The 12,174-nt window shown below is 42.8% G+C and overlaps 1 protein-coding gene across 1 annotated transcript in view; it reads left to right on the forward strand.

Moving 5' to 3' along the window:
* Positions 1-11,137, forward strand: part of LOC112398668 (translation initiation factor IF-2-like) — an 11,602-nt gene extending 465 nt beyond the window's left edge. Inside the window, exons 2-3 of the mRNA XM_024743357.1 lie at positions 62-956; positions 10,968-11,137. Of these exons, the coding sequence (XP_024599125.1) occupies positions 62-601 (540 nt within the window). The 3' untranslated portion in view covers positions 602-956; positions 10,968-11,137. The remainder of the gene's footprint in view (positions 1-61; positions 957-10,967) is intronic.
* The last annotated feature ends 1,037 nt before the right edge of the window (positions 11,138-12,174 follow it).

A 12,174-nucleotide genomic window follows, 5' to 3' on the forward strand; every position in this document is an offset into this window, starting at 1 on the left:
CCGCCGCCGCTGAGGCCGGGCCGGGGTGCACCCTGGGCGCGGGGACGCACGGGTCCGGCAGGAGTTTCCTCCGAGCGCGCGTCCGCCCGCCGGCGCCTCCCGCCCCCCACCGCCCTTTTCGCTCAGCTCTCGGACCCGGGCTGCGCTCGGAGGGCTCAGGGGGCGGGCGGCGGCGGCGCGCGGAGGAAAAGGAGAGCAAGGAGAGGACCTTCCCCGGAGAGAAGCCCGCTCCAGCTGCAGCCGCGAGTCCCCTCCCTCCCTCCCGCCCCGCAAATGCGGAGATGGCGGCGGCAGCGGCGGAGAAACGCCGGTTCTCCAGCGCCACTCGGCGCTCCTGCACCGCCCGCCACGAACAGGAGGAGACAGCAGCGGTGCAGGGGCCGCTGGGTCAATAGGCGCCGGCAGCCACGGAGCTGAGCAGGCGGCGGGCCCCGCCTCCTCCCGACGCTCCGGGATGAGGGGGCGGGCTCCCCGGCGCCCAATCACAACGCGCCGCTCGCAGGGCCCGCCCCGCGTCGGCCTGCCGGAGCCCCCAGCGATGGGAAGACCTCAGACTGCTTTTGTGACCTGGGAGGCGGTATTGCTCAAGTTGAGGCCGTGAGAGACCCTGGGGCGCCAGCAGCCCAGTTCTGCTGCGCTTTCTCCCCACTTCCTTTTCACTGCCCAGGTTTCCTGTCCTTGCGGTCCCAGGCCTGGGGTGCCTTGGATGGAAACTCGGTGAGGAGAAGGGGGCTGCGAATTCTGTTCAGACTCATCTTTTCCTCCGCGGCTTTTGGTGACGTCTGGGGAAACCTGAGGGAAAGGAGCCTGCCGAAGGACACTCCAGACAGGTGTAGACGTCTGGCTACAAAAGTCTGTGAGGGGAGCCTGCTTGTGCCGGTTATTGATTTATTGCCTCTCAACTCCAAATTCACCCTTTTTGACTGCACTGTGAAAATGGATCTGGGCCTTTTAAAGTAAGTTTACCTTTGCCAGCAGGGGCTGAAGCTTTGTCCGTAGAGGATGTTGAAGAGACATTACAGGAAGAAAAGTATTTTGCTACCTGGTTTTGGTGCCTTGGTAGGCAGGCTCTTGCAGCATACCAGACTTGCTCCAGGGCCGAGCTCCTATGCTGCTCAGGGGCCAGCGGTTTCTTCCCACATCCCCAAGTCTAGTGGTTTTGTAGTAGGGGGGCTAAAGATAGACACTACCTCGTGTATAGCTTTCTGGGCACCCTGGAGGCAAGATCTGTAGCCAGTTCCAGAGGGCCGATTTTTCACAAGGTGTGGCACCACAGTGATTTCTCTGCCATTCAGTGAGCCAGGCTGTGCCCTCTCCAGTAATTTTTGGATCTTAGCCCTGGGAAGGGCTGGGGGAGCTCTTCTTTGCGACCTCTATCTCCTAGTCCAAGGGTTAGTTATAAGGTTAGCTCCTTAAAGCTGCTCTTTCTATATTCTCTAGGGTTCTCTTACTAGTGAATATCTCGTTATTCCAAAACCTTGTTATAGTTAATAATTCTTTTTATTAAACTTTATTTGTAGTCCCAAGAGATAGACCTGCAAAGATAGGATTAGGAGTTTGGTTTGATTGGGCCTTTGGGCTTGAACTCAGTGCTGAGTTCCTTGCCAAAGTGAATTAAGACGCTAATAATTCATAGTACATGGGGCATCCCAATTAACCAGTCATCTGTGGCTGATTGTAGTGAACTACCAAGTTCCTTGGAGCCCCAAGTGGCAGCTACACTGGACAGTTACGGCTGTAAGGTAACTATAAGGACTATGGTGTGAGATGTATTCTTTTGAGTTCCTTTGAATGCTTTTTTTTTAAAGTTTTTACAGTTTTATTGAGAAATAATTGACATACACCACTGAATAAGTTTAAGGTATACAGCATGATGGTTTGCTTTACATATATTATAAAATGATTACCACAATAAGTTTAGTTCTCATCCATCATCTCATATAGATACAATAAAAAGAAAAAAAGTTTTTTCTTACAATGAGCACTTTTAGGACCTGCTCTCTTAACAATTTTCCTATATATTATACAGCAATATAAACTATCACCATCATGTTGTACATCACATCCCTAGTATTTTTTTTAATTGTAGTTTATTTTTTTATACAGCAGGTTCTTATTAGTTATCTATTTTATATGTATTAGTGTATATATGTCAATCCCAATCTCCCAATTCATCCCACCACCACCACCACCACCACCACCACCCACACCTTGATTGCTTAAAAAGAGAAATGACAAGCACAGTTCCAAGTTATGGTATGAGAACCAGAGAGACAGACTCCATACAATTCTAAAGGAAGCTCTTATTGATTGTAGCAACAAAATGATATTACTGAAAATCAAAACACAAAGTTTTAATTTTCACGTTACTGAATTACAACTTCTGTTGAATTCATGGATGTGCAAGTTTCTCATGTAAAAGTTAGGGTGCTGTAAAATAATAGGATCCCCAAACTTGGAGTGGGTTAGACCCAGATGAAACTGACAGTCTTGAACCCCCAAGTCACTCTGAGCCTCTCTTACTAGTGGAAGTAGGTTGCCCTTCAGTTTCTGTAGAGGTAGGCTTCCTCTGCTTGAAAACTCACCTGGGGCAGATGCCTTGAGAGGAAATTCACATTCTCCTCAAAACCCACAGTAATCACCCTCTACTACAGTGTACTCACAACTAGGATCAAATTTCAGCATGCTCCTGGGGTATAGATGCACACTCTGATGGAGGAAGTAGTAACTTACACACCAAAGTAACTACAAGACTTTGATAATATATAGGCAGAAACCTGCAGAACGTGTGGGAGTGGATTCTGAGGGTGTTAGACCATGGAGGATGGAATGTAATACTATACTGAGCCAAATTTATTGTTATGGTGTTTATTATATGTGTTAGCTCATGCAGCTAAAGCTTACTTTGTTGGCTGATGGAAACTTGGACTCATCAGCTGCCTAGAGTTTGTGAGGTTGAAATGCCGGAGCTTCCCTGACATGATGTGGAACAGGGAATCCAAAAGTTTACAGAAATGTTACACTGGACTTATCATATGTAATCTGCATGCACATCCCCCAGCTGTGTTCCATGCAAAGGCCCAGAAGATGCTCCTTCAATGAAGAATTGAGAAATACATTAGTGAGGGGAAGACACGCATCTTTGAAAATCTCTGTGGATGTTTCCCTCTGTAGGCCATGTATGACTATAAAGGATGCCACTATTGAGGTGCACTCACTGATAACAATGGGGATGACAGGATCCCAAAATAGCACAGACCACCAAAGGTAATGTGGGTACATCTGCCTTATGAAAGGGCAACAGGTGTGTACAGGCAATCAGAGTGCCTTGGCCCACAGAGATGCCCTAGGAAAAAAATAGATAGGCAACCTAATAGAGTACTACTTGATATTTATTAACAAGAAAAGCTCTAAATCAGGTAGCCAGTATCTGACCTGAGTCACCACAGTGGACTCTCACTCAGTTTTTAGACCTATATCAATTCACAGACCCAGAACCCCTTGATTGAAGGAGAGTCCGTGTACTCTTTAGGAATTACCTTGCACCACTGCCACAGTACACGTTGTAAATGTTCCCTCAACCTTGTCCACCCAAAATGTGTGGCTATATACTAGAGTGGCAGTACATTGGAGAAAAGGATATATGGAGATCTTTTGAGGTTTTCTAGACATCAGATCTGAACTGATGCTAATTCCTAGGGACTCAAAACACCACTGTGACGCTTCAACCAAAGCTGGAGTTTATCTTGGTCAGTAGATAGATGAAGTCTTAGCTCATATCCAGCTCACAGTTGGTTGGTAGGTCACTTGATCCACACACCAACTGTGTGATTATTTTCTCAGTTCTAGAACTGAGCATATCCCCGTTTTGGCTTTCTTATCCATAGGATGAAGTCCATTATAATAGGAAAAGCTAAGTGGATGTGCCTAGAAATCTCACTCTCTTCCAAGATAGTAAAGCAATTAATGTTGTTACTGGGTACAAGCTCATGCTGCTCGCCGCATGACAGGCCAATGAATCAAGAGACGGTATGTTGGGACAAGGAATAGTGACTTTACTCAGAAAGACAGCAGACCAAGAAGATGGTGGACTGGTGTCCCAGTGAACTATCTTGCCTGGGTTTGGATGCTAGTTTCTTTTATAGAGCAAAGAGGAAGAGGTGAGGAGGTAAAGTAAAAAAAGCTGATAAGTTTTTGCAAATATTTCTGGGTTTCAGCAGACTCTGGAGGGGATGTGTTAATTTCGTCTTTCCTGCAGCCATTTACAGGTGGGCCTGGTCAGGATGTTTACTGTGAGCTAAACGAAAGTATTTAAGCTTAAGTTCTGGCATGGGAGGCTGGGTTCCCAGAGATGGGCCCTTATGCATACTTTAAGCTATAGGCAAAATCTCTTAAGTGATTAACTTGTAACAAAAGCTGTAGAATACAAATGTTAAAGTAAAAGAAACAGATCAAATGTGGAGTCACATTTGTTCTTCCCTGTTACAATGTCATCATAAAAGACTTGAAAAAAAGCAGGGGTGCTGATACCTATCACATTCTCATTTAACTCACCAGTTTGGCCAGTGCAAAAGTGGATCTTGAAAAATGACTGTGGGCTATTATAAACTTAAACAGGCAGTAATTCTAATTGTGGCCACTGTCCCCAGGTGCAGTGTTTTTACTGAAACAAATCAACACAGCACCTGGCACTTGGTATAAAGCTACTGACATGGATAATGCTATCTTCTCTATACTTACTCATAAAAACCACCAGAAGCAGCTGGCTTTTACCTAACAGAGCCAACAGTATGTTACTGCATCCTGGCTCCAACTGCTTACCACTCAACAGGCCAATAAATCAAGAGACAAGTTATTGGAGCAAGGAATAGCAACTTTATTTGGAAAGCCAGCAGACTGAGAAGATGGTGGACTAGTGTCCCAAAGAACCATCTTTCTCGTTAGAATTCAGGCTTCTTTTATACCAAAAGGGGAGGGGGTGTGGTTAGTTGTTGCAAACTTCTTGGTGTCAGAATCCTTTGTTCTTACAACTGTCCAGGTAGGTCAGGTCGCAATGTTCCTGTAAACCTGCAACAAGAAATGTTATTCTCTGTTCTGCAACTTTTTATCTCTATGTGAATGGAAAAGTGTTATACCCTTAAAGATCAGAGCCTTGAGAATGGGCTATCCTGTATATTTCAGGCTATAGGCAACATTCTTAACTTGTAGCAAAAGCAATAGAATACAAAGGTTAAAGTAAAAGAAACAGATTAAATGTGGAGTCATATTTGTTCTTCCCTATTACAAGTATACCTCCACAGTATTGCCTCAGGGACACATCAGTTCTCCTCAATATAGCCTACAGAAATATTGATCATCTTGACATTCCATAAAACACCACACAGGTTCGTCTTGGTTGTTTATGATGACAACAGTATGCTGATTGAATATGATAAGCAGGAAGCAGCAAGTATTTTATACACCTTAATAAGATTTGTTTGAACTAGAGGGCATCAGACAGTAATCAGGAGTGTGAGATGACAACTCTGCAGTGGTCCTGGCAAGGCCGACACCTCAGGGGTGGGATAAGTTCTAGGATGGTACAAGCTATACAAGGAAAAAGCCAGTAAGAGAGAAATCCAAGCAAATGGTGCTGGTTAGAAATTATAGGATTGGAAAAATAGTGAAGTGAGTGCTGCAGACACCAGTCATACCAATCATGTGGCTATGGAAGGAAATCAACAGTACAACTGGTGGAAAAGGAACACCCTAAACCCCAGGAAGTTAAGAGTCGGGGGAAGACTCATTAACCTCTCTTGGCTCTTACCTGTAGGACACCTGGCCTGGTATCTCAGGATGCTTTGGTATCTGAATACCAATTCTTAACTTAGATCCTAGATCCTTGATCTTAGGACATAGATCCTTAGTCCTTAGATCTTAAACTCAGGACTGTTGACCTTTCAGATGGATGACTTCCACCCACGATGACAGAACAAGATTAATTTTCTGGTTGTTAATATGGCTCCACCTAGCCTGAGATTATTCATTCCCATGTGTTCTCTATGTACCAGCTTAAAAAAAAAATTCTCTTCTATGCTTTCCCCAGACCATTGCTCATGCTCTGAATCTGACTGATTGCTGTATCTATCACTCCCTCCTGACCCTACTGCCAAACACTTAACAGATGTTCCTTTGGACACTGAAAAGTCAAACCTTGACCCCCATGTCAGCAAAATGCTGTTGCTGAAGTCACTATAAACCTATTAGCAGAATCTAGTTTACCTGGAGCAGTTCTTGCTGTAAAGGCTAGGCTGATTGGCTGTGACAGCCAGATTGTTCTCCTCAAAAGCACTGCAGGCTGCTTTGCAGGAATAATTTAGGTTTAACCACGGGGTTTGTCCATCACAAGGGACACAAAATTGACTCGCTGCAATAAATGATACTAAACACTCCTAATACAGTTTATGCCCCCAATAGGGTACTACCTCTAATGTGGACATCAGGCCTATACTTGCCTAACAAAAACCAGTCTGAACTCTCTAATGTAAGTGGTTATAGACAATCACATTTCTCTGGACCTCCTGCTGGCCAATGAAGGTAAAATATATTCAAATGCCAGCACCTGTTGCTGCACTGATATTAATAAATCGGCAGGTGGAGTGATATATCTCCTACCTTAGAGAGAAAGCTGTGTGGCTCTCTAAGGTCTATATCGGTGGTACCTGAGATGTACTTAGCTGGCTTGGCTCTGGTTGGGAGCTTGTTTGCAATTTAGCCTTTAAATGGGTCTGATCATCCTGCTAGGAGTCAGAGTCATGGTCACTCTCATCTGAGGTAGCCTAAGAAGCATAGAAACTATTTGGTTCAAGCCCCTGCAGTTAATCAGTAGAGTTAATTAGGTAATCTAATGGGTGGCCTGAATTCCTGAAAATAATTCTTTCTTGGATACATGAAGGGTCAGGGATGGAGTTACTGAGAGACAGCTCTGCTACCACATGGCTTTACATGGCTTTATGTAGGCCAGTCAGGCAAGTCTGACCAGAGTCCTCCTGGAATGCCCTGCAATTCCTTTTGACCAGCGGGAGATAAACTTCTTGTGCGGAGCTGCCGTAAAACCATTTCTCATCCATCTCTCTCATTTCAGCTGAGCCTAGGACTTTGCATCTAACTCCATCTTCCTTCAAATACAGCTGCAAGCTTCTGTGTAAGTCTAGAAACTGCCTGGCTATAGTTGAGATGGCTTCTCAGTAGTAGATCAACCATCGCTCCTGTCTCTGTCACTGGGTCCCTCCAGTTCAGTGTCCTTCAGTGGGACTAGAGATGTGGGGAGGTGACACCATCCTGGTATTGTTTTTGCTGTGCAAGTAATAAATTGTCTAAATCCAGTTGAGCCTGTGGTCACCTTAATGGCTGATGCCACAGCCATTAAGTGTGGCAAACCAACCTAGAAGCTTTTGTTGTGATCCTTGTGGCTCTGTTAGCCACTGCACTGTTGCTTAGGGGCTGCTCAGCCACTTGTTACTTAGAAGGGTAGGATTTTCCCAATCTGAAGAGTGAATTAAGCCAGTATAATTCAGGGGAAAATACTCATGTGAAAAAGTAGGAGTGAGCAGAAGCAAGTATTTGATATATTGGGGCAGCTAAAGGCTGTAGGGATGAAGTAAGTGGAGAGAGATTGAAGACACAGGAAAAAGAAGAGTTCAGTAATATATCAAGGTAGTAGAGAAGAAGATACAGTGATGGAGACCAATAGCTTGGTAGAGAGAACCACTCTGGAAAGGAAGACACTCCCTTCCCTGGGACCAAAGAAGCCTCCTTCCTATCCTTTTCTATCATGGCACTCCCATTTTCTGGTCTATCTCTTACCAGGTCTCCTGACTATCTTGTCCTACTGTCACAACTTTCCCAATTGCCTAAAAATCCTTCAGTAGTTCCCCAGCACCTTCACATTTGATACTAATCACATTAGTATGTACCCTAAGTTTCTTCAAGTTCTGACCTCTGCCATTTTATTTTTAATTTAAAAAAATATGATTTTTAAAGGTTACTTTACATTTATAATTATTACAAAATATTGGCTATATTTGTTGTGTTGTACAATACATCCTTGAGCCTGTCTTACACCCAATAGTTTGTACCTCCCACTTTCCCACCCCTATGTTGCCCCTCCCCCTGATAACCATTAGTTTGCTCTCTATATCTGTGTTTGCTTCTTTTATGTTTTATTCACTAGTATGTTGTATTCTTTAGATTACACATATGAATGATATCATACAGTAATTTCTCTGTATGACTTACTTCACTTAGCATAATGCCCTCCAAGTCCATCCATGTTTCTGCAAATGACAAAATTTCGTTCTTTTTCATGGTTGCGTAGTTTTCCATTGTATACGTATACCACATCTTCTTTATCCATTCATCTGTTGATGACCACTTAGGTTGCTTCCATACCTTGACTGTTGTAAATAATGCTGCTATGAATATTGGGGTGCATGTATCTTTTCAAATTAGTGTTTTGGGGTTTTTTTGGTTATATACCTGGGAGTCTGACCTCTGCCTTTCTATCCAGGCTTATCTCCTATCACACTTTCACACACAATCTTCACTCCAGTTATGTTGAACAACTTACCTCTCTCTAATGGGCTAGGCAGACAGGGCTGCTGTGTATGGTTGTACAGACTGCACATGGAACATCTCCAAGAAGTGCCACACATATTGCTGATATTGTCAGTTTGTATAGTTATTAGAACTATTTTCTGGAAGATGGCAGTAGACTGTCCTATTCTAATAAAATTAATATGACAGATTTGTGACAAACAGAGTAGTACCTTGAAGAAAGTGTCAGTTTTATAAAAACTTGAACAAATATGTACCTCAAATCCTTGGTATAAGTTTTTATGTTTAGAATGTCCTCCAGCTGCCTTGTCCACCAGCAAACTCCTACTCATTCCACATAAGGAAACTCAAACACGATCTCTCTATCTCTTCAAATATTGTCAGGTATTTTTTATAGCTACTTATCTCATGGTCTAGAAATATTTGTGGTTCTTATCCCTCCTCTGAATTGTCTAGTAGTGGGTTTTTAATATCCATCTTTATTCATTTTATCCTGAATGAGCACATGAGGTGTTCTGGATCAGAGGCAAATTTCTTATTATCCCACAGTAAGTAAGAATTGCATGCTCCCCTCTCCCAGTTTGCCCCAGGCCTTACCCCTGGGACAACAAAGTGATGAAAAAGAATGGAAATTTCCTTATATGAGTGGCCAGATACTCTGTGGACAAAGGACAAGGGAAAATGATTTTTCTCTGCTTATAAAGGTAAAGGAGGCAGCTGTGCCCCTCCTCTCCTGGAAGGGTCTCCTCCTTACTCCAGATGTCTTCAAACTCCAGAGCCTAGGAATGTCTTCATTCCTAGTTGAAATTTAAATAACTAGAAAGATAACACTCCAGTCTTCCCAGCACCTTCAGAACTAACCTAGGTGCCTTTCCCAGGATATAATTTTTTGCTTTGGGGAAGATAAGAGAGGTTTTATTAACCCTTTGGATCAGAGCAGTTAGCTCTGTCGTTAGGAAAACAAGCAGCTACAGATATAATATTTATAGTATGAGAAATATATCTAGGAAAAGTGAAAGAAAACATTCTCTGTAGTGCATACATTTCTGTGGCTTAGGAGGCTAGAGCCTCTTACAGGAACACTAAAAAGAAAAAAAAAAAAAAACCCAGGGAAGTTTTATTTTCCCATTTCTAAAGCCTACATGAGTAAGGTCCCATGTCATAAAGATTTCTTCTGATTCCTTCTCCAGGACACACAGCCTTTGTCATTTTGGGAGAGTTACGTAAAATCTCCAAAACTCTATTTTCTAATGTATCCCATTGAGATAATAATAGCTATTTTTCAGCATTTGCTGTAGGAATCAAGAGGTAACAAATGACATGTTGGGAGAGCATTCCCCAGTTGCCTTCCATTTTCTCTGGGAAATGGAAAAATGGGTTCCATGAAGGGGTGAATAGGATAGAGAACATTTGAAATTACCACCATTGGAAGTGGAGAGTGGAGTCCACATAGATAAATTGGACAACATTGATTTATTATGGAGCAAGTCTACAATTTTCTCTCCCTGGCTTGAAAGCGCAAGGAAAGTGGACTCTGAGAATGACCCATGAATGGCGCTTTCTACCAGGATTCAAGAGCAGTGGCCATACAAGGAGAGCTCAGGGCTGAGAACATATCATATTCTGCCCTTTTCCCTCCCACATAAATATATGTTTGCAGTGGAGGTTTGTTAAAATGAGCACTCAATGATAGCTTGAATGGGAAAAGAGCCTGGGGTGAGGTTTCTAGGTGTGAGGTCTAGCACCATGCTTCTGGAGATGAGAGGCTGTATTTCCATACAGAAGCCTCAGGTTATATTTGGTAATAACTGGAAAATCTATCTCATCCCCTATCAACTTCTTCTGTAATCTGTCTGAGGTCTTCAATTGCCTAAATATATCACATCTAGGGTGAAAGTTTCGAAGGGAGTAGAAACAAAGTTCTAACTTCTAAGACCTTAGAAAATTTTGTAGTTATGATTGCACAAAACTGTAAAGGATGGAGGGTTCAATTATTTTCTCCCCTCTACCTGTTGGAAAAAGCAATCTGCCAAGGGTCCTGAGCATCTCTGTACATTATTTCTGGGTATGCCAAGGATGCAGAGCCCAGACTAACTCTTTACTTGGGTCATTTCTCAGGGTTGGATTTGCAGCAAGCAACCTTGAGCAACCAAGTAATAGCTTCCTCCCAAAGAGTAGGATTGCTTACCAAACACTATAAAAGCAGTAAATTCCCTGAGTTCAATATTCCTTGGCTGTGACAGAAAACCACTGAGTATGTGGCAGCCACCTGGACCCCTCCCCTTAGACCCCATGGGATTTGGGGGGCATAAGAAACAAGTGCCAACATCATGCTAATGCTGCTTTGACATGCTCCTTTGTCTCTAATCCAGGCATCATCTATTTTCTGCTGGCATCCATGAAACAGTAACAGGCCCCAGACTCTTCACATATCCTGAAACTACTTGCCTACCTAAGAGAATCTTGACATTATTGGCATAATCTCCACCAACCTATGCCCTTCCTCCCATGAAAGGAAGCTGAGAGACGGGATGAGTCAAGTAACATAATAAACTTCTGAGAAGGTAAGGGAAAGAGAGCTAAAGGAAGAATGCCTTTTTTCATAATCCTTCTCATTATTTGAAATTATATACTGACTTATTTTATGTCTGTCTCTCCCAGTAGAATGCACACTCCTGGAAATCAGGGACCTTTTTATTTACCACTGTATCTTAATGAGTAAAGTAGTGTCTAGAAATGTTGAGGCTTAATAAATATTTGTTGAGATAATTAACAAATTATCTGGGCCCTGAGCCACCAGTTGGGATGAATTGGTAGTACTCATAATAGAAGTCTGTTTGCTCTTGAGCTGAGTTTAAAGATATTCCTCTTGTCTTTGTGAATCAGCGCCAAATCTTTGTGTTCCTACAAGGTCTTTTTAAAGTCCTTTAAAGAGAATTTCCCCCCAAATTATTTTGCTAATCACCTCAGTCACCAAAGGACATCCCATATGGGGACAGAAAGAAATGAACTCTATTTAGTGAGTGACCATTCAATGCTAGATACTAAGTACATAGATACTTTGCTTGTGTTGCCTCATTTAATTCTCACAACTCTACAAGATTAGTATACTGATATCTATTTCATATATATGTGTGTGTGTGTGTGTGTGTGTGTGTGTGAGAGAGAGAGAGAGAGAGAGAGAGAGAGAGAGAGAGATAGAGAGAGAGAGAGAGAGAGAGAGATTCCATTTATATCAAGTTCAATAACAGGCAGAATGAAGCTATACTTTTAGGGAAGCATACTCAGATGTTAAAAGTATGAAGCAGAGCAAGGAAGTGTTAACCATCGAAGTCTGATTAGTGGTGGAGGTGGGGAGTTGTTACTGGAAAAATGCACATGGGGATTTTGGGGATGATGGCAATGTCTCAGGAAACTCAGTTTTGTAAAACTCAAAGCTTATTTTTTTAACCCAGTATAATGTATTTGACTTTTTTGTCTTTAATAACACTTAGTCTTAGTACTCACTGTATGAAAGAGCCAGGCTATGTGCTTTCCATGGATTATTTCGTTTAACTCTCACTAGAACACGCTAATAGA

This window comes from Neophocaena asiaeorientalis, unplaced genomic scaffold (genome assembly GCF_003031525.2).
Source record: "Neophocaena asiaeorientalis asiaeorientalis breed wild unplaced genomic scaffold, Neophocaena_asiaeorientalis_V1.1 scaffold26, whole genome shotgun sequence".
NCBI lineage: Eukaryota > Metazoa > Chordata > Mammalia > Artiodactyla > Phocoenidae > Neophocaena > Neophocaena asiaeorientalis.